The sequence below is a fragment of the Onychomys torridus genome, chromosome 16, assembly GCF_903995425.1.
Source record: "Onychomys torridus chromosome 16, mOncTor1.1, whole genome shotgun sequence".
NCBI classification, from domain to species: domain Eukaryota; kingdom Metazoa; phylum Chordata; class Mammalia; order Rodentia; family Cricetidae; genus Onychomys; species Onychomys torridus.
The window spans coordinates 41874661-41897729 of NC_050458.1; the positions used below are offsets into that span (position 1 = coordinate 41874661).

General features: G+C 54.2%; 4 protein-coding genes across 14 annotated transcripts in view; 1 reads left to right on the forward strand and 3 right to left on the reverse strand.

The window, feature by feature from the left end:
* Positions 1 to 165: 165 nt before the first annotated feature.
* Positions 166 to 6813, forward strand: Lrrc14 (leucine rich repeat containing 14). 5 transcript variants are annotated; one of them, XM_036208535.1, is made up of 5 exons: positions 166 to 435; positions 902 to 1597; positions 2312 to 2665; positions 2859 to 3443; positions 3543 to 6813. In XM_036208535.1, exons 2-5 carry the CDS (start codon positions 1581 to 1583, stop codon positions 4108 to 4110), a joined length of 1524 nt encoding a protein of 507 aa, XP_036064428.1. In that variant the 5' UTR covers positions 166 to 435; positions 902 to 1580; the 3' UTR covers positions 4111 to 6813. The 5 variants fall into 5 exon arrangements, with proteins under 5 accessions (XP_036064428.1, XP_036064427.1, XP_036064429.1 ...); XM_036208534.1 differs by having other exon boundaries at positions 166 to 1597; XM_036208536.1 differs by having other exon boundaries at positions 166 to 1013.
* Lrrc24 (leucine rich repeat containing 24) lies at positions 4833 to 11441 on the reverse strand. The gene is made up of 5 exons (XM_036208543.1): positions 11388 to 11441; positions 7989 to 8228; positions 7509 to 7787; positions 7227 to 7395; positions 4833 to 5856 (listed from the first exon to the last, which is right to left on the reverse strand). Exons 2-5 carry the CDS (start codon positions 8160 to 8162, stop codon positions 4922 to 4924), a joined length of 1557 nt encoding a protein of 518 aa, XP_036064436.1. The 5' UTR covers positions 8163 to 8228; positions 11388 to 11441; the 3' UTR covers positions 4833 to 4921.
* On the reverse strand, positions 10719 to 13105 carry C16H8orf82 (chromosome 16 C8orf82 homolog). The gene is made up of 3 exons (XM_036208559.1): positions 12892 to 13105; positions 12439 to 12487; positions 10719 to 12242 (listed from the first exon to the last, which is right to left on the reverse strand). The coding sequence occupies exons 1-3, from the start codon at positions 13051 to 13053 to the stop codon at positions 11794 to 11796; spliced, it is 660 nt and encodes a 219-aa protein (XP_036064452.1). The 5' UTR covers positions 13054 to 13105; the 3' UTR covers positions 10719 to 11793.
* Positions 13106 to 13229: 124 nt separating this feature from the next.
* Arhgap39 (Rho GTPase activating protein 39) overlaps positions 13230 to 23069 on the reverse strand; it is a 114204-nt gene continuing 104364 nt past the window's right edge. For 4 of the 7 annotated variants that reach the window (XM_036208497.1, XM_036208494.1, XM_036208496.1 and 1 more), the window contains 6 exons: positions 19969 to 20061; positions 16893 to 16966; positions 16088 to 16287; positions 15367 to 15458; positions 14610 to 14779; positions 13230 to 14469 (listed from right to left, as the gene is read on the reverse strand). In XM_036208497.1, coding sequence (XP_036064390.1) covers positions 14275 to 14469; positions 14610 to 14779; positions 15367 to 15458; positions 16088 to 16287; positions 16893 to 16966; positions 19969 to 20061 — 824 coding nt within the window. In that variant the 3' untranslated portion in view covers positions 13230 to 14274. The remainder of the gene's footprint in view (positions 14470 to 14609; positions 14780 to 15366; positions 15459 to 16087; positions 16288 to 16892; positions 16967 to 19968; positions 20062 to 23069) is intronic. The other 3 variants (XM_036208500.1, XM_036208499.1, XM_036208498.1) reach the window with 1 other exon arrangement.

The following is a 23069-nucleotide window of genomic DNA, read 5'->3' on the forward strand; positions in this document are numbered from 1 at the left end:
TGGGTCTAGGGAATCTCCCGCCGGCCTGGGATGTCTCGTTCTTAGCCAATGGGAGCTGGCGCCGGGCGGCGCCGGGCGGCCAATTCGCTGGGCCCTCGAGGGGCGGGCCGTGCGGGCTGTTGCGTCATCGCGGCGCGCCACTCTGCTGCGCGGCGCCGGGCGAGGCTTTAGGGGAAGGGCTGGAGGCCGGGGTGCTAGGGGCGGATGAGTTGGGGCCGCTGGGCTGGGATCCGAGCGGGGCGAAGAGTCGGCAGCCGTCAGGGTCACGGCGCTTGGACGGCCGCATCGACCGGGGCTGGCGATTGAAGGCCGGGGCTGCAGCAGACTTTCGGGAGGTGCCGCTGCGCGGGGATGGGCCCGGGTGAGCCCTGGAAGAGCAGGGCGACCTAGGGGCGGGTGAGGATGTTCTCGACCCGCAGGAGCATGCTCGCCTGGGTTAGTTGAAGTTCCGGGCTTGATTCTTGAAGGATCCGGGCGTGCGGCATTACCCCCAGAAGCAATCCTTGCTTGGAGGCCAGGCCGGCTGCTTTCCTCTTTTGACAGGTGCTCCATCGCTTTGTCAGCGAGGCAGCCCTGGCGAGATTACAGTAAGGCAGAGCCAGATCCGGGAGAGTCGTGCGGGGTTTCCCAGGGACCTGTCCCTTAAGGACTTGTTCAAGATGTGAGAAGCAAGCAGACTCCGGAGTTCTGCAGCCTTTCTGCTCCCCACCCCTTGTCCGGTGCTCTAACTTTGGACAAGGTGTAGGTCTTAGTTTTCCAATCTGTTACAGGGTGAGGGCTGTAATGTGGTTCGGAGGGTAAGGTGTTTGGCCCACAGGAAATATAATGACCCCGTGTATCAGGAATCCTTCAGCCTTAGGGGTGTTTTGCATGTGGCTTCTCATCTGGAATGCTTTTACAGTCTCCGGCCTGAATCTTTCTGAATTCCATGCATTTAAGACTTGGTGGTCTCTCTGTACAATGGTTTCTCAGTGAAGAGAGGATTCCCAAATAGGAGGCAAGGACCATAGAGGGTGAGAGTTACTTTTCTTCTGTGCCTAGTTATCCTGGAAAACTGTTATCTCTGGAGTTCACACTTAATGGCCTGATCTCGTAGGCTACACAGCATCTGTGCTCGGGATCTTTTTAGAAAATCTAATCCCAGCATTTATAAGCTATGCTTTGATTTCCTTAAATCGCAGGGCACATGTATATGGAGGATTAGGCAGTGGCCACTGGCTCTGTGGAAATCCTCCATCCATTCTTGTACTGATGGGAAGAGAGGCCTGGGCTTAATTTTCCTTTAAAATTATTTACATTCCCTTGGTTGTGTATGTCCATGTCTGAGTGTATGTGCACATGCTATGTGCATACAAGAACCCTCTGAGGTCAGGCAAGGGCACCTGCATCAGATACTTGGAAATGGAGTTTCAGATGGCTGTGACACGCTGGAAACCAAACCTTTTTTGCACGATCAGTAAATGCTCTTAACCACTGAGCCATTTCTCCACCCCTTGTCTTACAAACAAACAAACAAACAAACAAAAGCCCAAAGCTGATAGAACTCAAGTGCAAGATCTTTCTGTTTGCTGCTGACTTCAATGCTGCATGTACAGAGGTATGTTACCCAAACCCTGATTTTACACAGGTTCTGGGATCTGAAGTCAGGTCCTCACTTTTGACTTTTGTTTGGCAAGCACTATACAGAAAGGAATCCCCCACCCCCAAGTCCCTTATTTTCCTTTTTTTTTTTTTTTTTGGAGATAGGATGCTATGTATGGATAAATAGATTAGGTGGGCCTTGAACTCACCGAGATCCACCTGTCTCTTGCCTCCCCTGGTGCTGAAATTGAAGGTATACAGCTCCATGCCTAGCCCCTCTTTTACTTTTGAAGGGTTTCTGGATTTCTGAGTCCTAGTTGTGACTTGGGTGGCCTAAAGTATCACTGTTGGGCCCCACAGGGTAACCACTGTGCATCAGAAAGCCATACATAGACTAGCAGGTTATTGACAGTGCTCTACAGTTCATGTTCTGCTTGACGGTTTGCTTTCCCCATGCTTCTGGTGTATGGACTGGTCTTCTCCCCACTCTGCACAGGGGTGATGGCGCAGGCTTGTAATCCCAGAAGAGACAGGAGGTTTGCCACAAGTCCAAGATAAGCTTGGACTACATGGAGAGACCCTGTCTCCAACCAAAGAAGTTGTCCCTTCATGCAACTCTCCTCCGCTGTCAACTCCATGTCAGACGCCGGGGTGGGCTTTTGTAGCACGGAAAATGTGGAGAGGGTGTGGGCTGATATTGTCTTCCCTAATGAAGATCCCTCTCCTGCAGGTGGCTGTCTGCCCAGTCCAGCACCATGCACACACTTGTGTTCCTCAGCACACGGCAGGTCCTCCAGTGCCAGCCAGCTGCCTGCCAGGCCCTGCCCCTGCTGCCCCGAGAACTCTTCCCCCTGCTCTTCAAGGTGGCCTTCATGGACAAGAAGACGGTTGTCCTGCAAGAGCTGGTGCACACATGGCCCTTCCCACTACTTAGTTTCCAGCAGCTGCTGCAAGAGTGTGCCCATTGCAGCCGGGCCCTGCTGCAGGAGCGGCTCAGCACAGAGAGCATGCAGGCTGTGATCCTGGGCTTGACTGCCCGGCTTCACACTCCCAAAAAGGAGGCTGGCACACAACCCCTTTGCAGGTATGCATTTATCTGAGGGGCCCTTGGGCTAGGGGGACCGAGAGGATTCACTAAGTTGACTCCAGGCTGTGGTCCTGAGGCGAGAAAGAGTGTAGTATGGGAATAGTCCTATTTGTTGCTTTTGTATAAGGTGGCTGGGAGGCATGTAGGCCTTGCCCCCTTATTCCCTGCTTCTGGCCATCCTTGTTCCTAGGAAGCATGCATTGCGGGTACTGGACATGACTGGTCTTCTGGATGACGGTGTGGAGCAAGATCCTGCAACCATGAGCATGTGGGACTGCACAGCAGCCGTAGCCAGAACGTGTATTGCCCAGCAGCAGGGTGGGACTGCTGAGCCAGGGCTGTCACCGGTCCCTGTGGAAGTCCGTGTGGACCTTAGGGTAAACCGGGCCTCCTACACATTCCTTCGTGAGGCACTCCAAAGTAGTGTGGACAGCCCGCTTCGGCTCTGTTGCCGGGACCTCCGGGCTGAGGATCTGCCCATGCGCAACACTGTGGCCTTGCTGCAGCTTTTAGACGCAGGCTGTCTACGCCGTATAGACCTGCGCTTCAACAACCTGGGCTTGCGTGGCCTGTCTGTCATTATCCCACATGTGGCCCGCTTCCAGCACCTAGCCAGCCTCAGGCTGCACTATGTGCACGGGGACTCAAGGCAGCCTTCTGTGGATGGTGAGGACAACTTTCGATATTTCCTGGCCCAGATGGGCCGCTTTATCTGTCTTCGGGAGCTCAGCATGGGCTCTTCTCTCCTCTCAGGCAGGCTGGATCAACTGCTCAGGTGAGTGGTTTCTACCATTGCTCTGCCCCTTCTCTGTGTGTGGACACTCTCCTTGGCCTACCTGCCCATGACCCTTCTGTAATCCCTTTGTCCCTGCAGCACCCTGCAGAGCCCCCTGGAAAGCCTAGAGCTGGCCTTCTGTGCACTGTTGCCTGAGGACCTACGCTTCTTGGCTCAGAGCTCTCATGCTGCCCACCTCAAGAAGCTGGATCTGAGTGGCAACGACTTGTCAGGGAACCAGCTGATACCCTTCCAGGGTCTGTTGCAGGCAGCTGCGGCCACATTGCTGCATCTTGAGTTGACTGAGTGCCAGCTTGCTGATGCCCAGCTGTTGGCCACACTGCCCACCCTGACTCGATGTGCCAGCCTCCGCTACCTTGGTCTCTATGGCAACCCTTTGTCTATGGCAGGGCTTAAAGAGCTGCTTCGGGACTCTGTGGTACAGGCTGAGCTGCGCACTGTGGTGCACCCCTTCCCTGTGGATTGTTATGAGGGCCTTCCTTGGCCACCACCTGCCTCCGTCCTTCTGGAAGCCTCCATCAATGAGGAGAAGTTTGCCCGTGTAGAGGCTGAGTTGCACCAGCTGCTGTTAGCTTCAGGCCGTGCCCATGTACTCTGGACCACAGACATCTATGGGCGCCTGGCTGCAGACTATTTCAGCCTCTGATCTCCAGGGGCCTGTTGAGGGATAGGACAAGAGCCTTTGGGGCTTTGCTGGAGGCCCGGCACAAGGCTTTCTTAGGTTCTCTGCAGTTTGCCTTACTCCTGGGTATGCCTTGAGTCACCCACATTTGGCAGCATCCTTCACCTGCTCCCACCGTCTGACCGACTGTCGGTATCTTAGGACTGTGCTCCCTTGCCCTGTATGGCTGCCCTGACTGCTTTTCTGGGTTGTAGCCTCTCTGCAGAAGAGTCCCTGGTACAGCCCATGCTCTTAGCAGGAGTGCAGTAGATGAGGTAGAGATTCGGATGATATGCTTGGCCATGCAGTCTGGGGCCTCATGCTGTGTATCCTGCCTGGCACCTGAGGCACCCTATTACCCCACGCTGGGGTGTGAGCAAGGTACAAATGTGCAGTGTCTGGAACTTGGATCTATGGGATTTTTTTGGTGTGCGTGTCCTAATCAGATAGGAAAGACTTGCCTACATTTCTGGTGTTGCCTCATCATGGCAAGTTGCCAAGGATCATCCAAGCTACTGCCCCACTTCCTCACTGTTATCACATTAGTCCTACTGTCCAGAGCCAGCGTGGACTGCAGGAGCTGGCGGCTGGGGACACCTTATCCACGGCCCTGGTCACCCACAGACCCACGATTCCCCACCTGACAACCCCAACACACTCAGCACTGTATCGCGATTCCCGACCTGAAAGGCCCCAACACACAGCTCTGTAGCGCGGCTTCAACTTTACTAATGAGCATGTGCAGGGCTGCACCGGCCAATCCCCGGTGCCCACGTCACTGACACGCGCGGCAGGCTTAGCAATGGATCTCATAGGCGACACGTGGAGGGAGGCGCATCCCAGACAGGAGCGCTTCGGGAGGGCTCTGGTCGGGCGGCTCCTCAGGCGGTACCTCTGCGAACAGGGGCTTGGAACGGTCAATGACGAACATCTCGTGTCCACGCTCATCACGGAATTCCTCGAGCTGCGCAAAGGTGCAAGGCCCGTCTGAATAGTCGTTGACGAATAGTGTGCCTTCCCCCGGCGGCGCAGGCACCTTTTTCCGCCGCCGCCGGCGCCGGCAGATCATGGCAGCCAACAGCAGCGCGGTGAGCGCCAGCAGCGCGATGGTTGCAGCGATCGCTGTCTGCGTTGCTAGGCCCAGGGCACGGAAGGCCATGCTGCCTGTCTCGTGCCGGGGCTCGTGCCCCACGGGGCGTGCAGCCGGGGCCTGCGGGGCGGGTGGCTGCTGTGACTGCTGCCGGGACGCGTTGACCAGGAGATGGAAGGGCACACGCGCTTTGCCACCAGCATTGGCGGCCTCGCATTCGTACTTGCCGGCGTGAGCCAGTGTGATGTTGGAGAGGAAGAGCATGCCGCTGCCGGTGTCACGGGTCGCATGCCCACCCAGGCCTGATGTCCCACCTTCCAGCTGGGCTTGGGCTTGAGGTTTGCCATCACGAGGCTGGGGCACCTTTCTCCAGACCACCAGAGGCTGTGGGTATCCCGATGCCTGACAGGCTACCTGCAGGTCTTCCCCCAGGTTAGCTGTGAGCTCTGGGGGCTCCACGTTCACAGAGGGAGGAATGCAGATGAGGCTACCACCAGATACTTCTAGCAGACTCTGTAGCGCCAAGCGAGGGGGCTCTGCACATGTGATCTTCTTGTCTCTGGAGCTCAGCAGCCGGCGGCCCCCCTCTTTGATCCAAGAGCCCAGCCAGTGAAGGGCACAATCACAACGCCATGGGTTCTCTGTGTGGGCAGAATACAACCTAGATAGATGGGGTCCTGCTGATCCAGACAGAACCCCTTTCCTACCTCTTAGAGATGCCTATGGAGTCCCAGAACCCTTACCACCTTTTCCCTCAGTCCAAGTTCCTAGGAGTGAGTGTGATCCCAGTTCCTGAAAGAGCATTTTGCAAGCCTCCACGTCCTTGCATATTCCAGCCGCACTGAAAACCCTGTTGTCAAACGCACTCCCCAGTTTTTGCCTCCCTGACCTCTGATGACAAGTTGCAAGAGCCTCAGTTTTGTTAAATTATTCTGTGGAACTAGGTACTTGTCTTCCTTACACGGTAGGGTCCTTTACCAGGGCTGCAGGTTCTGGTGTGACCCTGCAGAGTAATGCCCATGGACTGCCATAGTGAGGCAAGACAGAAGAGGGTAATTACAGGGACACAGGAAGGGAGGCAAGTCTCCACGGAATCCGGTTGAAGATTGCCAACATAACAATATTCCTTTTAAATATAGAAGAATGTTCAGGTAGCGGTGAACCATACTTAAGGCCCAAGCATATATAAATATGATCTTCAAGAATGACCTCACTCCTTTTGTAGGTCATTTCTGGGGGAAATCACAAGACTAAACCTTTGTTTACGGTAAGGGCATCTCCCTCTGCAACCCTCGTTTCCTGGGGAGTTGCACTATCTGTAACCCCATCCAATGCAGAGGAACCACCCTATGGTCTCACTTAAGTGTTGTTTGTTTTATTTTCCAGACAGGGTTTCTCTGTGTAACCCTGCCTGTCTAGGATCTCGATTTGTATACCAGAGTAGACTTCAACCCAGAGATCCTCCTGCCTCTGTCTCCCAAGTGCTGGAACTAAAGACTTGCAGCACTGTACCCAACTCACTTATGTTCTTTAGTCATCTTTAGAGATGTAACTTCTTTTTTTTTTCTTGGAGCTGAGGATCGAACCCAGGGCCATGCGCTTGCTAGGCAAGTGCTCTACCGCTGAGCTAAATCCCCAACCCCGAGATGTAACTTCTGAAGCCATCAAAACCAGTGTATGTGACTGCTGTAAAGGCATTTGTGACTGTAAAATCCACACCAATGCTCTTGTGTGTCTTTCTTCCACAGTTTTACATCTGTGTTAATGTCCCCTTTAATAAATCCCAACTCTGTTACATCATGGCTTATTCTGAAATTCTTTTCTGCAGCGAAGAACCTGGCTCTACCTGAGTCAGGGTCTGTAAAAAAATTAAGAGAACTCCCCAGGTTGGTGTGGCCACAGTGTGGAGTGGTCTCTGTTCCTACCATATCTGACAATAGGAACCCCCTGTATACCTGAGCCTGCTTCTTCCTACTGGTGCATGAAGAGACCCTTGGCCAAAGGAAGTTACCTGTGAGGCGCAGGACTTGTAGGCTGCTCAGAGGCTGCAGGGCCTCTCTGCTGATGGTGCCCAGTTGGTTCCTGCTGAGGTCCAGCAGGGCCAAGGAGGAAAGCCCAGCCAAGGCCTGGTCCTCCAGTAATTCAATGCTGTTTTCTTGAAGATGCAGCTCCTGCAGTCGCTGGAGTAGGGACAGCAGATCATCAGGAAAAGGGGCCCCCGAGAAGCTAGACAATATTGACATCCCAGTTGACATCCCAGCAAGACCCCGCACTTTTGGCAGTTGTCGCTCACCGGCAGGTGCAAGAAGGTGAAATCCAGCAGCTTCGCCAGCTGGTTTCCAGCCAGGTAAAGCACGCGCAGCTGGACCAAGCCCACAAAAGCACCGCCGCGCAATCCCCGAAGCCGGTTGCCGGTGAGCGCCAGTTCAAGCAGGCGTGGCTGTGCGCGGAAGGCACCAGACTCCAGCGCCCGAAGGGTATTGTTGTGCAGGTAGAGGTGGCGCAGGGCAGCCAGAGGCGCCAGGACGCCTTGCTCCAGGTGCGCGATGCTGTTGTCTTGCAGGAACAGCGTCTGAAGGTTGTGGGGACGAGAGTGTTACTTCACTGTGGGCCATGTCCCACTCCCGTGGAGCGTCCCATCCCTCGTGCCTACCTCTGCACCCTAGGTGACCTTCCACCACACCTCTGATGCTCACACAATCTCCTCCATTGCGGTGGGCACTTGTAGCCCACTACTCCAAACCAAGACCCTCCGGTCCCACATAGTGCCCACCTGCGTCCCTGGGGGGATTCCCGGTGGTACAACACGCAACCGCAGGGCGCCGCACTCCACTGTGGCGCTGTAGCAGCGGCAGGCGGCGGGGCAGCCAGTGGCGCGGGGCGGGAGTCCAGGCAGTAACAGCAACCCCAGAAGGAGCAGCAGCGGCGGGGGAGCCCCCGGGGCCATTTCCGAAGAGCCCCACCAGGAAGTTGTGGCTTCCCGCAGGGACTGGCCCCAGATGGGATGCGTCTCCTGAAACAGGGTAGCAGGCCAGTGCTAACATTACCCAGCCAGCGCATGAGCAGGAATGAAATGCCAGGCATGGGAGGGTCATGCTCTTAACCTCAACACTGGGGAGGCTGAGGCAGCAGCATTGCTGTAAATTCAAGGTTAGACTTAGACAGAATGTTCCAGGCTAGACTGGCTAGACTGCAGTAAGACTTTGTTTCAAAATACAAAAGTAAGAAACAACAAATTAACACGGATGGAAGTCTACATACACCCCTGTGTCACTTCTGAAGAGTTAAAGTCAGCACTCAGGAGGCAGAGGATCTCTATGAGTTGAGACCAGACTGGTTTACACAGTTATTTCCAGGCTGGTTAAGGCCCCATCGTGAGACAATGTTTAAAAAAGAAAAAAAGCCTGATTTCTTCCCTTGGTAAAATCTGTACGAAGGCAGGCAAGATGGTTGCCCAAGTGAAGGCGCTTGGGAAAGCCTGGCAGAAGAGAATTGACTCCACAAAGGTGTCTTTTGACCTCCACGACCCCCGGCCCATGAGCAAAAACAATATTTTGAAAAAGGAAAACAAAACAAAACAAAAATCTTTCTTTGAGGTCCCTGCCTAGCCCCAGCTTTCTTCCTGGGCCTGAACCGAGAGCCTCCTGCTGCTCACTGGCAAGACACCGGCTCACTTGCACCCTGATGAGGAGCGCTCCTTGGTACCCAGATGCAACGGTACATAATACAGGCTTGGGAACTGCCTGGAGTGGCCAAGTCCAGGGCTCAATCCCAGGCCTGGGCCCAAAAGTGCAGGCTCTGGGCAGGCATGTCCCCCTGGCCTCATTTTGTGGCATCAGCATAAATTCAGTACTGAGCAGAAACCTTTGTGCCCTGCCACAAGAGCAAGGAGCCCCACTTGACCTTGACCCACATGACCCCACCTGATGGTTCATCTGTCATGACTTGAGGGGCTGCTTGGTGCAGTCCGTGATTCTCCTGTTGTAGGGATGGAGGTGGGCGGACAGCTTACTTAAGAGTTAGGCTTCTTCCTCAGGTAACTCATACTTTTTATTTCCTTTTAAATGGGGTCTACTGTGTTTCGGTGGTTGGCCTGGAATTTATTATGTGGATCACAGCAGCCTCAAAACCCAGAGCTCTTAGTGTCTTTGCCTCTGAGCACTGACACTAAGGGCCTGTGTCAACTATGCCCAGCTTACTTCTAATTCTTCTTTCCAAAAAAACTTTCATTTAGATTTATTTTATGCATATGAGTGTTTTGCCTGCTATGTAGGTGCATCTCATGCATGCCTGGTGCCCTCAAGTCAGAAGGGCATCAGATCTCCTGGAACTGGAGTTAGGATGGTTGTGAGCCACCATGTGGGTGCTAGGAATCAAACCTGGATCCTCTGGGAGAGCAGCCATATTCTTCACCACCACGCCCCCCTCGAGACAGGGCCTTTCTCTATGTGGTCCTGTTTTGGAACTCTATGCAAATCAGGCTGGTCTTGAATTCACAGAGATCCACCAGCCTCTGCCTCTCTAGAACTGGGACTGAAGGCCTGAGCCACCACGCCTGGCTGTTACTTCTAGCTTTTTTGAGCCAGGGTCTTGCTATTGTAGCCCGTGCTATACTTGAACTTGCTCAATGCTCCCTTTTAAATCTTTAAACAATTTTTAATTTTATTTATTTTTAATTTTTTCTCATACTCCCAAGTGGCAAAGTTACAGGTGTGCGCCATCATGCCCAGCTTCCTCAGGTCGTTGTTTAGAGAACAGAGGGATAAGACAAACAGAGAAACCAGTTCTTAGGCCAAGAGCCTATACCCCCCCACCTCCACCAGCTGGTTCCCAAGGAGCCTCTATCTTTGGAGTAAATGGTGTGTGTCCTGGCTGGGATGTGGGAGGAAGCCTTAGGCCACCATCTACCCACCCCATTCCTCCTTCCTTCTGGGAACTGACTTCAGTGTCTCCTGCGCAGGATATACTACTGAATTACACTCCTATCATCCCAACTGGGTATCTAGCTTCCTAAGTACCACCCGGGAGCAGTGACCTCTGAAACTATCAAGAACTGCATTCTACAGAAGTTTACTGTATGTACCTGTGACCCTCGGCACAGGAGGACTAGGGTCTGGCTCTAGACACAATGCTGTTTTAATGGGGGTACCAAGGCAGAGAAGTTAAGGAAGATAAAAGGGTGAGCCGGGCGGTGGTGGTGCAGGCCTGTAATCCCAGCACTCGGGAGGCAGAGGGATCTCTGTGAGTTCGAGGCCAGCCTGGTCTACAAAGCGAGTTCCAGGACAGCCTCCAAAGCTACAGAGAAACCCTGTCTGGGGGGGGGGGGGGTAGCGAGGGTGCACCGTTTTCCTCACTGGCATGGTCTACTGTGTTTAGCACCTGCTTATTCACTAGGTCTCCTTGCTGTGTGTCAAGTTGAACAGTTGTACTAGGTGGCCTTGGTGTTTGTTCCAATTTTGCACCAATTGTAAGTCACATACATGTCACTTCAAGTCAATAGAGATGAGGCAGCAGAGCAGTAAAGTTTTAATGGAATAGCTTTGGCGCAGGCAAAGGCAGTTCCTAGATATCTCAGGACACGTGGAGCCCCAAGAAGCTGGGATGTTTGCTAGGCTTCTGGGTTTAATTTCCCGGAGCACGAATCACTGCTTGGTCCCTGGCTCCAGACCTTGCGCATCTGTCCAGCCTTCATTTGCAAAGCCTTGATCTGTGCACTAGGGATCAGAGCTGCTGCTCATGCAGTCCGCCCAGATGTGCATCAGTGCAAGACAGCCATGACAGGAAGGAGGGCCCCTTACTAGAGGAGCCCAGAAATCCTTTCATCAGAACGTGAACCCCTAATCCTAGGCAGGAGCGGGGCGTCAGTCTCCTGGGTGCTCATCTAGGCGGGAAGAGGGTGAGTGGAGAGGAGCCCTGCGTCCTCCCTCGGGCGCAGCGCGAAGCGCCAGCTGAGGTCTCTGGCAGCCCTTGCAACCAGACGCTTTGAACCAGCACTACCTCCCCTAACCTCCCCCTCCCGCCCCAGTGAGTCCGAGCCTGCTCCTAGAGGGCGTGGCTTCCATCCCCTCCCCGCAGCCAGATCGTCTGACCTTTCCTTGCTGCTGCAGTCAGAACCTGAAGGTCCCCGATCCCGCCCCCCATCCTGGTGACCTTGGGCCAGGATCCCCCTCACCTGCTCCAGTGGCGAGCGACTCCCCGCGGTGCTTGCGGCTGCAAGACTGGAGAAGCGGCGGGGGGTGGGCGCGGGCGCGCACGCGCGCACCGGCCCACGCGCGCCTGCCGCCCAGCCTGACGTGACCAGCGCAGGCCAATCCGTGGGATGCAAGGCCCGTGTAAGGGTTAGAGGTGGCGGAGAGAGGACCTCTGTAGGGACCGAGGATAGCAGGGCCGCACCAGAACCTTGGACAGCGCCAGCCTAAGGAAGCCCAAAGCGCCTCTGTGCGCACGCGCGCTCAGTCACCGGCAGGTGACAGGGGACATCTGGGTCGACCTGGAGTGCTGGGACCGGGGGTAACCTGCGAGTACTACAAAGCCCAGTATTTTGCCTTAACCCTCCCCACCCAGTCACAGGCGGAGGCTCAGGGCGGCGGCGGGGCAGTGGGCAGCAGCGGGGCCAGATCCATAGTTAGGGCGATGCGGCGCCCTTGCCAGTGCACATGAGAGGGGACCATGGGGGAGCCAGACCCATACTCGAAGCAGGCACTGAGCTCGAAGGCCAGGGCCGAGCGCACTAGGCCCACGCCGCCCGCGCGCGCCGGGGCCGGGTGGTACAGGCGCCCGTTGGCCGCCAGGGGTAGCAAGCGAGCCGGCTCAAAGGGCACGGCCAGGGCCTCGCCGCCGCCGCAGTAGGAGAGGCGAGGGGACTCGCTGTCGGTGGCCAGCAGGTGCGTGAAGACCACTGGCCGGTCTTCACAGCGCAGGAAGTTACGCTCTCGGCCACAGAGAGAGAGGAAGGGGAAGGAAGCCTCATAGCGCCCGCTCTGGTTAGGTCTCAGACGGGAGAAGAAAGTGACCAGGAACTGCAGGTCTGCGGGAACAAAAGGCGCGACTGTTGACGCTCGGTGACCGCGCTTCCCAGACAGGCCACCTCTTCCTGGGCACACGGGCGGTGGCATGAGGCTGCCGGGCCCCTAGAGGGTGGGGGCTGCCTGCCGAGTGGGGGGGCTGGAGGCTTTGAAGCGCGGAGGGAGAGAGGCATGAGGGAGCAGCGCAGCGAGCGGTACCTTTGAAGCAGGTGACAAAGTTCTTCATTTTGGAGTCATCCAGGAAGAGCTGCAGACAGAAGGGACAGTGGACAGTAAGTCCTGAAAAGAATTGTGTCGCTGTTCTTGCTGGCCTGCATACCGTGTTCAAGGGGCACGTGGAAGGGCCCTGCAGACGTTCCTCACACCTACCTACAGGTTTCCAGCGCTGCACCCCCTCTCCCCCCGTTTTTAAGGGCGGCCTGCCTGCCGCAGAGCTCAGGGATTGGCGCTCGGAGGCTAGCGTGGGGCGGGGCTGCGACGCCGTGTAAGCGGCTGCCTCCGGGCTTTCGGGCTGCAGCCCGGGCTCTGAAAGTCAGGTTCAACACCACACGCAGCACCTATTCCTCGGCTTCGGCCCTAGAACGCTTCCCCGCCCGAGGCCGACTCTCCAGCTCCCTCAGGACTCCTCCCTCGGCCAGGCACCTGGCACACCTGGCCCTGGTGATCCACGTAGTAGAAATACTCGCGGGTTCTGGGCTCCGGGCTTTGGCCCTGTGTGTAGGAGACACGTTCGTCTCCACTGCAGGCCCGAGCTCCCTGCGACCTCGCCAAGGCTACAGCCAAGTTGCGCAGTGACCTGCAAGGAGGCCACATCCTTCCCCACCGGAAACGGGTCACACAGACGGTCCAGCGCCTGGTGCTTTGGGTTCCGGCGGCAGCACGTGTTCGGCGGGGCGGGGCCCCTTGCCCCGCCCCCGGGAGGAGCCATGCTGTGTGGACCCCGCCCCCAGCCCGCCCTTCTCTGCGTCGAAGTAACCCAGGCGCAGGCAGTGAGTGTGCATTTGAACTTTATTCACACGGAGCGCTGTCGCCTCTGTCCACACGTCGGAGGGAGCGCCTGCGGCCGGGACGCCGGAGTGGTCCAGGATCCGCCCCAGAGGGCTACGGGCCTCAGCAAGGCGGGACTTTTGTTTTTAATAAATAAAAACTCTAAAAATATATATATATATATAAACGGGAGAAATGAAGTTTGACAACTGTTGGAACTCAGATTCCAGAATGGAAAACGCGGACGAGTCCAGGTCCCATCCGCACGCCGCCCGGGTGTGGAGTTTGGTCAGAGGCCGCGAGGTCAAAGGGTGGTGGTAACTTGCTCAGCGCGAGGACGGCAATGGCAGTTCAAGAGATAAATAGCATCTGGTTAAAACTATGTCCTTAGCAAACTTAATTCTGACATCTGTCGTTCTATTTATATCTTTATACACAAGTAGGCTGGGTGCGGGTTAGATTCTGGACTCACACCAAAAACAAAAACCCAAAACAAAAACAAAAAGACCTCTCACCCTCCCCCACCCGCCCCAAGAACGCCTGCTTAGCCCTGGCCCCACCCCAGAGGGCTTTGGTGTGGGGCCTCCCCTTGCACAAAGACCTATTAGGCATTAGGTCCACGGGACTGCGTCCTAGTGGTGGCCAGCACAGCTCTCTAGAGCGCCTCTAAGTCTCCTTCAGGCCCAGAGGCCTCTAGACTAGGGTAGGAGGGGTCAGGGCCAGAGTGCCTTGGTGGCAGACTGCCCTGGTGAGGGGACGAGGTCGTGTTGCCCTGAGCAACGTGGCATGTGCTTCGGCCGACCAGGAGGGCAGTGTCGCTCGGCTCCGGCAAACAGAAGGCACTTCTCGGGGCTGGCCTGCGGCCGGCGGGGCGAGCCGGTGGTGCCCGCAGGAACTGGCCGCGAGATATGGCGCGGCTGCTTTGCCCAGGAGGGTCTGGGGCGGGGCAGGGCGGGCGTCTGGCGGGGCTTGGCATGCTGCCTCGCGCTGGGGCCTTCCCTCCCACCTCCCCGGGTGTCACCCAAGCTGGTGTCCATAGCCCGCGTGCTATAGAACGCCTTCCATGAAGCTGGTATCTAGATGCTGAATGAGCACTCGCAGAAAGGACATCTCCTTTCGTGTGTTCTCAAAGATGACGCGTGGGTCATCCGACTGGCAGCGCAGGCAGTTGGGTGCCATCACCATGGCCAAGTTGCTGACGTCCATTTTGGTGATGGCTACGTTGGCTGGCTGCACGAACACCTAAGTGTGGGAAGCGGAGAAGGCAGAGGAGGAGAGCAGAATGGAGGGTGGGCATGGCTATTAAGGGGTTAGCAGGGAAGGCAGGTTGGGTAGGGTGAAAGGTGGGCATTGGCGTGGCACTAGGGGCAGAGCATGCGTACCTGGAGGAAGCGAATGAGGTAGCACAGCACCATACGGTTGATGCGCGGTAGCGCGTGCACCACGGCCACTGCAGCCTCCGGGCTCTCGTAGTGCGCAATGCATTGTTCGTAGAATTCGTGAGGAATCAAGGGCTCCTCCAGCTCCCGATACCACAGCTTCAGCAGCGATGCTGAGGGCAGGAGTGGCTTAGATGGTTATGGTGTGAGGGCCCCTAAGCCAAGCATCCACCAGAGGTCACATCCAGAGATGCTGGGCCTGTGTAGTGTGTGCCAGGGTATAGAGCAGGCTGGAAGGGGCCCCTCTGGCCAAAACTGTTTGGATGGAGCCCAGATCCCAGAGACACTAGCTGCTGGAGGACCTGGGGTCAATCTTGGTGGTTTTAGGTGTATATAGGTGCACAATGATTACAAAATAGAATTTCTCAGAAGGACTGTGCAGTTGCTGAAGGAGCTAGCTGAAAATGCCCTGGGAGCTGGCAGCTGGGCTGCTCTGGAGGGCAGATCCCTGGATACATCAAGAACACTGACATGTCAGTGGGTGGATGTCTCAAAGTGACGGGGAGACATCACTTCACTAAGAGAATGCCTCTGGAGGAAGGTTCCCAGGGTGAAAGAGGGTGGGGAGATGCAGCCACAGAAGGACAGAGGAACAAGGCCATAGGGTGATCCTGAGGTGGATGACTAGACAGGGATCCTGGCCTGAATGGTGATCTACTTTCTGGGATCTGCCCAGCTGTTAAGTCTGTTTGGGGCTCACCAGGGACGTGGGGGTCCTCCAGGCCTGTAGGTACCTTCCACTGGTCCACCTGCAGCTTCAGGGCATTCACCTCATCAATGTCACCAGGGACCCTAAAGCATAGGGCAAGAGTCAGGCTAGAGGAGATGTCTTGCCCCAGTGCTGGAGTCTGGAGTGGCAGAAAGCTTCAAGGTCCCACCACCATGATTAATTCTCACTTGGGTCAGTAGTGTGGGAAGGCCTTCTCCCTTCAAGGGCTCTGCTGGCTTCTCTGTGCAGCTGTCTGCCTCTGCAGGCCACTAAAGCCTACACTTGCAGCCCTCTGCTTCCCTACTCATCCTTTGGGGGCTTGAACATCCCTGGTCCTGACAGGCAAGTCCTTTCAGTGGTTGATATGCATAAGCAAGTGCCACCCCCAAGGCACAGTCTGTCACATCCTTATCCACACAGGATGAAGAACTGGGGGTGCTGAGCTGCCTGCCAGCTTCACGCCATCTTTGAGGCTCTTATCAAAGGTCCTTGCTGGTATCCAGGTCACTCTGGACCCCTATTGGCTGTCTCTGGTTGGCCATGCTGCTATTTTGGGCGGTGACACAGGCAACTTGCCTACTATGGACGGGACATTGTCTCGTCTCTTTGGGTGCATGGCCTCTAGGCTTTATGGTCCCTGATATTAGAGATATATAGTGAACCCACCACTGTGCTCTCTTTCCCCACCCACAATCTGGGATTGGCAAGGCACCTGAAGATGCCCTCTGTCTGGTCACCGTTGAGCGCCAGCACCTCCTCGGAGAGCCGTGTCTGTACCCAGGGCAGCTGCCTGTCAGGGTAGCGCTCTTTCTGCATGCTCATCACCTCCTGCAGTGCACTGCCGAACATGGAGGGGCTGAACACAGCGTTCTTGGCATGTCGTATCTCTTCCACGTTAGGCTTCTTCAGGCCCTGTGAGAAAAGCCCAGCAATCAGGTCCTGCTGTAGTCTAGCCTCTTCCTTTCATCTCTTCTCCCTAACTCTGGGCCTTGGCCCAACAAGAACCAGGGACAACCCAGACCCTAGTCTGAGTCACTAAGGCGGGGTGTCTCCTGTCAGGCCATCTGCAATACCCCAAACCTTGGCTATGTAGGAAGGTGGAGGGTGAGGGTCCCCACCACAGGCATGCATATGGCAGTGCCTGTCTGCTGCTGCATTTCACCATGCCAGGAGTTCTTAGGGGGCAGTGCAGCCAGGTTCTGTTCCCAGGCTCTGGGAGGCTGAGTATGGCCAGGTGGATGGAGCACCTTACTCAGGGAGGCCACTTGATGCCCTGTCTAGTATGTGTACCCATTTGCACTGCTCCTCAGCTGGAGGCCCAGGCATGGGTCAGGGACCCTTGAAGGGAAAGAGACTGTGGGAAGCGCAGGTGCAAGCCTTCGTAGCCAGCCACTACCACAGGCTGGGGCACTGTGCCAGCCAGTGCTCTCCTGAGCCTCACTGCCCCTCCATCAGACCTCTCTGTGGACTGCAGGAGAGCCATGTGCCTAGCCTGCTTCTCCCAGAAGCATCGGTACCTTCTTGGCCCCAGTCAGCGCTGCCTTCTGCAGTTTGTGGTAGCAGTACTTCGCATAGGTGCTGATTGCCACCCCTGGAAGAGAAAGGGGGGCAGTCAGCCAGGGTGGACATGTGGCACACAGGGGCTGAGAACAGCAACTGTAGGGTTCTGGGACGTGGCCAGCCTCTTGCCCACCCCTGAGCTACACAGTGGCCCATACTCTTTCACAGGCACAGTCTTTTAGAGCAGAGACCCAGGAGGAGAGGCAAAGGCACTTCTTCCACCTCTAGAAGCAAGGGTAGGGTAGGAGAAACCCCCCTGCTAGCCTTGCTATAGCCACCCAGGAAAAACGTGTTAGGAGCAAAGCTGCTTCCCTGTAAGGAGTCATCGGTAAGAAAGAGCACACCCTGGGTCTAAGGCCTTCAAACCCTACTTCCTTTCCTCCTTAGGTGACCCTAGCAAGACCTTTGGGTGTCCCTGGACCCAGGGGAAGAGGCTTCTGGATGTAGCGTTTGGTGCTTTTGGCCAGCACTGGGGCAAAGGCAGTTCTCCAGCAGCCCTGGCTTCCTCAGGGAGGGAGTGAAGTTGGAGGCAGAGTGTCAGGGAGAGAGTGGCCAAGGCTTGGCTCTTAGTGAAAGACAGCTTATAGAAGACGCCAGTGTTCTGTGCCAACACGCTATCTAACAGGAGGGTAAGATAATGGCAGGCCCGAAGCCTGGCTTCCTCTCTAAAGGTAGGGAGCTTTCTGGGTCTCATGCCCTGCAGGAGCTGGTGCCACTGGAGTGCTGGCAGGTGATAGACTAGGCCTGGTATGAATGGATGATGATGTCCTGTGTCGTCCACCTGGTCCCAGCAAATAAGGAGGGAGGCAGAAGACAGAACAAGAGGAGTCGTGGACAGACCAGCCACCAGCTTCGAGCTTCCGCAAGGTCCTGCCTCTGCAACTCCCAGCTTGCTACCTGCTGGGTCAATGAAGCCTGTGATTGGGAGTACCTTTGCCTTTGAAAGAAGACAGTTTCTTAGGGACATCTGAGGTCTTGGAGAGGTCCTTAGATCCCCCAACTTATAAAGGGATATAAACATATACTTATTATATATGTTATAGTTAAGTATATACTTATCCCATAAGTATATTTTGGCCCATGAGAACCCTTTATCACAAAAGTTTTATTCACATCTGTAAAATGGTTCTTTTCTAACCAAAATAATTATAAATTTCTCAGACATTTAAGTTTTGGACAATCTGCCCCAGGTCAAGTGATTCACAGACCTTGGCAGATCACCTTGGTTTTTGTCCTGCCTGCCCTTTATGATTGCCTTGAGGCTGCCTTGTTTTTAAGGATGGAGAGCGTTGACTGCTTCCCCTGCCCCAACTCCGCTCAGCAGACGAGGTCTGAGAGCAACGGAAGGGAGGGGTCGTAAGCCTACTGACTCCTATCTGCCCACTCAGTGCTGCCCCGAGGGAGAACACAAAGGCCCTCATCTGATAATTGCTCAGGACCAGAATCACCTCTACTCAGAGCACCTCTCAGCTCATAGTGGGTATGAAGAAACCTCTCTGTGCTTGCTTCTCTGTAGGCTAGACTGAGATAACACCTGTCTCACGGAAGCCTGGGGGCCAGTGGTAAGCAGGCAGACCAGGACTGAGGCTGTGCAAATGTGGCTGGAGTCTAGGAAGCTGTCTGTGATTTCTGCTCCATGCTGAGTGTCTAAGGAGGTCAGCCAGGGTCATTGCATCTCATAGAGACCTTACTTGTAAGAGGAGGTTTGCTCTGGCCTCCAGTCTAGCCTTGCTGAACCCTGGCAAGAACCTTTACCAGGCTGCAGGTAAACAGTTTGATGTGTGAAGAATGGCTTACCATAGACTTAGGAGCAGCATTCCAGAGTTTTTACCATTGTAGTGGGATTCTCGGTAGGCTATAAGCCTCAAACACTGCTGGGTGTGCCCAAGATTTGTTGTCTCTGCTGTTGCTGACCCGGCACGGTCCAGGGAAATTATGCTGTGGTTCTCTACCTGACATAGTCTGAGCTCCAGGGCTCTGCCCAGTTCTGCTCCAAGTTCCACAAGAACTTGGCCCCTACCTTGTTGCCCACAGCTCACAAATAGTTGACATCCATGCAGCTCTCAGGCTCCTGGTGGTTAGGCAAGCAGGTCTTATAACTCTTCCCACTACTATCCCCATGAGCAGTCTGAGCATAGGCTGCTAGGGCAGCCTGGAGGCCCCAAGCAAGGACAAATTTCCAGCCCTACAGATGTCATCCTGGCCTAGCCTGCAAGGGTCCTCATGCTCTCTCCGCTGCTTCCTGCTGGCCCATTTGTTCACACCTACAGAAAGCTCTGGCCTTGTCCCTGGGTCCCAGTGGGTGGCATACAATAGGCAAGAGCTTCATGAAGAGAGTAAGGCAAAGGACAGGAGACAAGGGTTTCAGACACTGTGCCCCTTGGCCTGGCGAAACAGCTCTACACAGAGTTGGTGCAGGAAGGCCAGAGCGGCCTTGAGGCCTTGAGAAGAAGTAGCAGAGCTGAACTGAGCTCTAGACAGGGAGGCAAGCCTCCCCTGGAGTTCAGCTGAGCAGACTGGTCCTGAGACAGGGCTCAGGGGGAGAGCAGGAAGGATGCTGATGGAAGACGGCAGAGAAACCGTGAACTTCAGAAGGCTTTGCTGGGGCCACCAGGGGAGAGGCAAGATTCTCTGATCATACTAGGGGGGGGCTCCCCTGTCCCCAAGAGGTACTAGGGTAGAGGACAGGACTAGGGAGGCACTTGCCACAGGACAACCAGCTCCTCCACCTGTGGGCCTCACCCCAGTGACAGGCCCACTCACTCACCTGGGGGTGACTCCAGGCCTTCACAGGTTAGTCCACCAAGAAGCAAGTTGTGGATTGTCCTGGGTACTGCCATAAGTGGTACAGGGCACGCACCATTTCTCTAGGGTCATTTTGGCACCCTAGACCTCTGGTTTTTGCTTGCTTGGGAGGCTCCAAGCCTGAGGTTAGTGTCCCTCCCCCGGCCCAGAAGCGGTTAGAGAAGGCCAGGCGGCCATGGCTGGAGAGCAGAGCGGTGCAGAGCAGCGCCCAGGCTGCAGAGGCCCTACCATCTGGCTCTTCAACATAAGGCTTGGGTTTCTTTCTCAGTTTGGACTTCTTCTTACTGTTCCTTTCCAGAAGCTCTCTTATGTGCTGTGTCACTGGGGAGCAAACAGAACCGTGAGGACCACAGGACACAAGCCAGAAACCACTGCCCATGTGGTTCCTACACTTGGTGGCGAGAAGGCCCCTGGGCCTGCTGGGGTCTGTCCCATCAAGCTGATGACCACGTGTCTTCGGGGCCAGGCAGCTGGGTCTACACACAGGTCAGTGTGAGGGACTGGGGCATCTCTGGAGTTAGATGAGCAGAGGGCGGAGGGCCGCACTGATCAGGGAGGTGAGGTGTTGACAAAGTTTGGGCCTGGGCTCCTGAGCTTGTGTTTGCTCCATAGACCCACCTACTCCAAAGTCAACAGGAATGGGTGAACGGCGGTGACGGGATTACCACCCGGCTGAGGTCATGCCTGTCAGCTTTCTGCAATGAGAAATTACCTTATCCCCTCTCCCTTCATGTATTCTTTGGAGGTCAGTCATGAGGAAGGAATGTGTTAGATATTTATTTCATGCTTTGGTTTAAGCTTTGCCACTGGGAAGTTTTCAGCGGGCTCATGTTCCTGAAGAGCTCCCTTTCTCTCCCTCCCCATGCCTCTATTGTCAATATTGGAGATTGACCCAGAGGCTCAGTGCAGGCCCTAGAACACTGAGTGACAGGTCCAGCCCTCTTACTTTTTTATTTTGGTTTTTTCGAGACAGGGTTTCTCTGTGTTCTCTGGCTGACCTTGAACTCACAGAGACCCGCCTGCCTCTGCCGGCATTAAAGGCGTGCCCCACCACCGCCTGCCTCTTTTACTTTCTTGTTTGCTTGTTTTGTTCTTTGAGACAGGTTTTTTTTTTCCCTTTTGGTTTTTAAGAGTTTATTTATTTTTATTTTATGTGCATTGGTGTTTTTCCTGCCTGCATGTCTGTGTGAGGGTGTCAGATCCCCTGGAACCGAGCTACAGACAGTTGTGACCACCATGTGGGTGCTGGGAATTGAACCCAGGTCCTCTAGAAGATCAGCCAGTGCTCTTAACCACTAAGCCGCTCCTCCAGCCCCAGAACTGTGGTTTCTTATAATGAAAAATTATATTTAGAAACCGGAAAAATGGGTGTAATGTGTGCCTGTTGCTATTAATTTATCCTTGCTTCTAAGGGTCTCTCAGCTGACAGGGTAGCAAATACATGTCCACATATGTCTCTGTAATATAAACCCTTCTGTAGTTATCAAGCCGTGTCTTGTTCTTTCTTTCTTTTCTTTTTTTTCTTTTCGTTTTCCGAGACAGGGTTTCTCTGTGTAGCTTTGCACCTTTCCTGGAACTCACTTGGTAGACCAGGCTGGCCTTGAACTCACAGGGATCCACCTGGCTCTGCCTCCTGAGTGCTGGGATTAAAGGCGTGTGCCACCACCGCCTGACTTTTTTTTTTTTTTTAAAGATTTATTTATTAAAAACAAAAAAAGATTTATTTATTTATTATGTATACAGAAGAGGGCACCAGATCTCATTACAGATGGTTGTGAGCCACCATGTGGTTGCTGGGAATTGAACTCAGGACCTCTGGAAGAGCAGTCGGTGCTCTTAACCTCTGAGCCATCTCTCCAGCCCGAGCCATGTCTTTTTAAAGTACATATGAGTTCATACTAATGATTACACTTTAACCTGTAACCACATAAATCAGTCTACACAGCTTCTGCTCTTTGTCTGCAGCCTGTATAACTGGCTTTTCCCCCTCTTCTAGGGGCAAGATGCTGAGGATTGAGCCCAGAGATTCACATGCTCTACCACTGAGCTACACTTAAGCTCCTCATTCTTTTAACAATATCTCATTGGACATTTAATTTTGATAGTTTAATTTTCCAATGGACAGTGTTTTTGGTATTATGTAAAAGTTACTGCCTAATCCAGGGAGACAAAGACTTCAAACATTTCTCCTATGTTGGAAGGTTTTTTGTTTTGTTTTGTTTTGTTTTGGTTTTTCGAGACAGGGTTTCTCTGTGTAGCTTTGCTCCTTTCCTGGAACTCACTTGGTAGTCCAGGCTGGCCTCGAACTCACAGAGATCCGCCTGCCTCTGCCTCCTGAGTGCTGGGATTAAAGGCGTGCGCCACCACCGCCCAGCATATGTTGGAAGTTTTATAGTTTGGAGTTTTATGCTTTGGTACATGACTTTTTTTAGCTAATTTTTTATATAATGCAAAATGAAGGTTGGGATTAATTTCTTCCATGTTTGAAAGTCCATTTCTCAGCACTATTCAAGAAAGACCTCCCTTTCTTCACTGACTGGCTCTCCCACCTCCGAGGAAAACTGGCCTGCTTTTGAGTGAGACTGTTTCTGGGACCTCTGTGATGTTCATGGATTACCATCTACCTCACATAGACCAGACTTGAGTACTCCAGACCTGTAACAAACCCGTGGTGAGAGGCCCTCCAACACGCTCTTCTCCTTCACTAATCACAGATTCAGAGGTTAGCTGTGATCAGTGTGACAGGGAGCACAGAAATGCTTTCCTCTGGAGAGTTGCTGTAGGGGCTGGAGAGATGGCTCAGAGGTTGGGAGCACTGGCTGCTGCTCTTCCAGAGGTCCTGAGTTCAGTTCCCAGCAACCACATGGTAGCTCACAACCATCTGTAATGAGATCTGGTGCCCTCTTCTGGCATGAAGGTATACATGCAGGCAGAACACTGTATACATAATGAATACATAAATCTTTAAAAAAAAAAAAGAGTTGCCTTGGTCATGATGTCTCTTCACAGCAGAATAAGACAAGGTCTACTTTTAAAGAATTTTTTTAAAGGTGTGTGTGTGTGTGTGTGTGTGTGTGTGTGTGTGTGTGTGTGTTGTATGTTCATGTGGGTGTGAGTGTCCACAAAGGCCAGAAGCATCAGGTCCCCTAGAACTGGAGTTATAGTTGGTGAGGAGCCACCAAATGTAGGTGTTAGGAATCGAACTTGGGAACTCTGCAAGAACACTATACACTCTTAACCACTGAGCCACCTTTCCATACCCTGCTCATGTCTTGTTGTTTTTCTTTCTTTCTTTCTTTCTTTCTTTCTTTCTCTCTCTCTCTCTCTCT

Bases quoted from the DNA above. Each gene is read 5' to 3' on its own strand.
- Lrrc14 (XM_036208534.1), top strand. The intron at 2,666-2,858 runs GTATGCATTTAT...CCTTGTTCCTAG, and splicing joins GGCACACAACCCCTTTGCAG to GAAGCATGCATTGCGGGTAC. The intron at 3,444-3,542 runs GTGAGTGGTTTC...TTGTCCCTGCAG, and splicing joins AGGCTGGATCAACTGCTCAG to CACCCTGCAGAGCCCCCTGG.
- Lrrc24 (XM_036208543.1), bottom strand. From the start codon at position 8,162: ATGGCCCCGGGGGCTCCCCCGCCGCTGCTGCTCCTTCTGGGGTTGCTG. The intron at 7,788-7,988 runs GTGGGCACTATG...CACAACCTTCAG, and splicing joins GAATCCCCCCAGGGACGCAG to ACGCTGTTCCTGCAAGACAA. The intron at 5,857-7,226 runs GTAACTTCCTTT...CTGCCCACACAG, and splicing joins ACAAGTCCTGCGCCTCACAG to AGAACCCATGGCGTTGTGAT.
- C16H8orf82 (XM_036208559.1), bottom strand. From the start codon at position 13,053: ATGTGGCCTCCTTGCAGGTCACTGCGCAACTTGGCTGTAGCCTTGGCG. The intron at 12,488-12,891 runs GTGTGCCAGGTG...TTCTGTCTGCAG, and splicing joins ACGTGGATCACCAGGGCCAG to CTCTTCCTGGATGACTCCAA. The intron at 12,243-12,438 runs GTACCGCTCGCT...TTGTTCCCGCAG, and splicing joins CTTTGTCACCTGCTTCAAAG to ACCTGCAGTTCCTGGTCACT.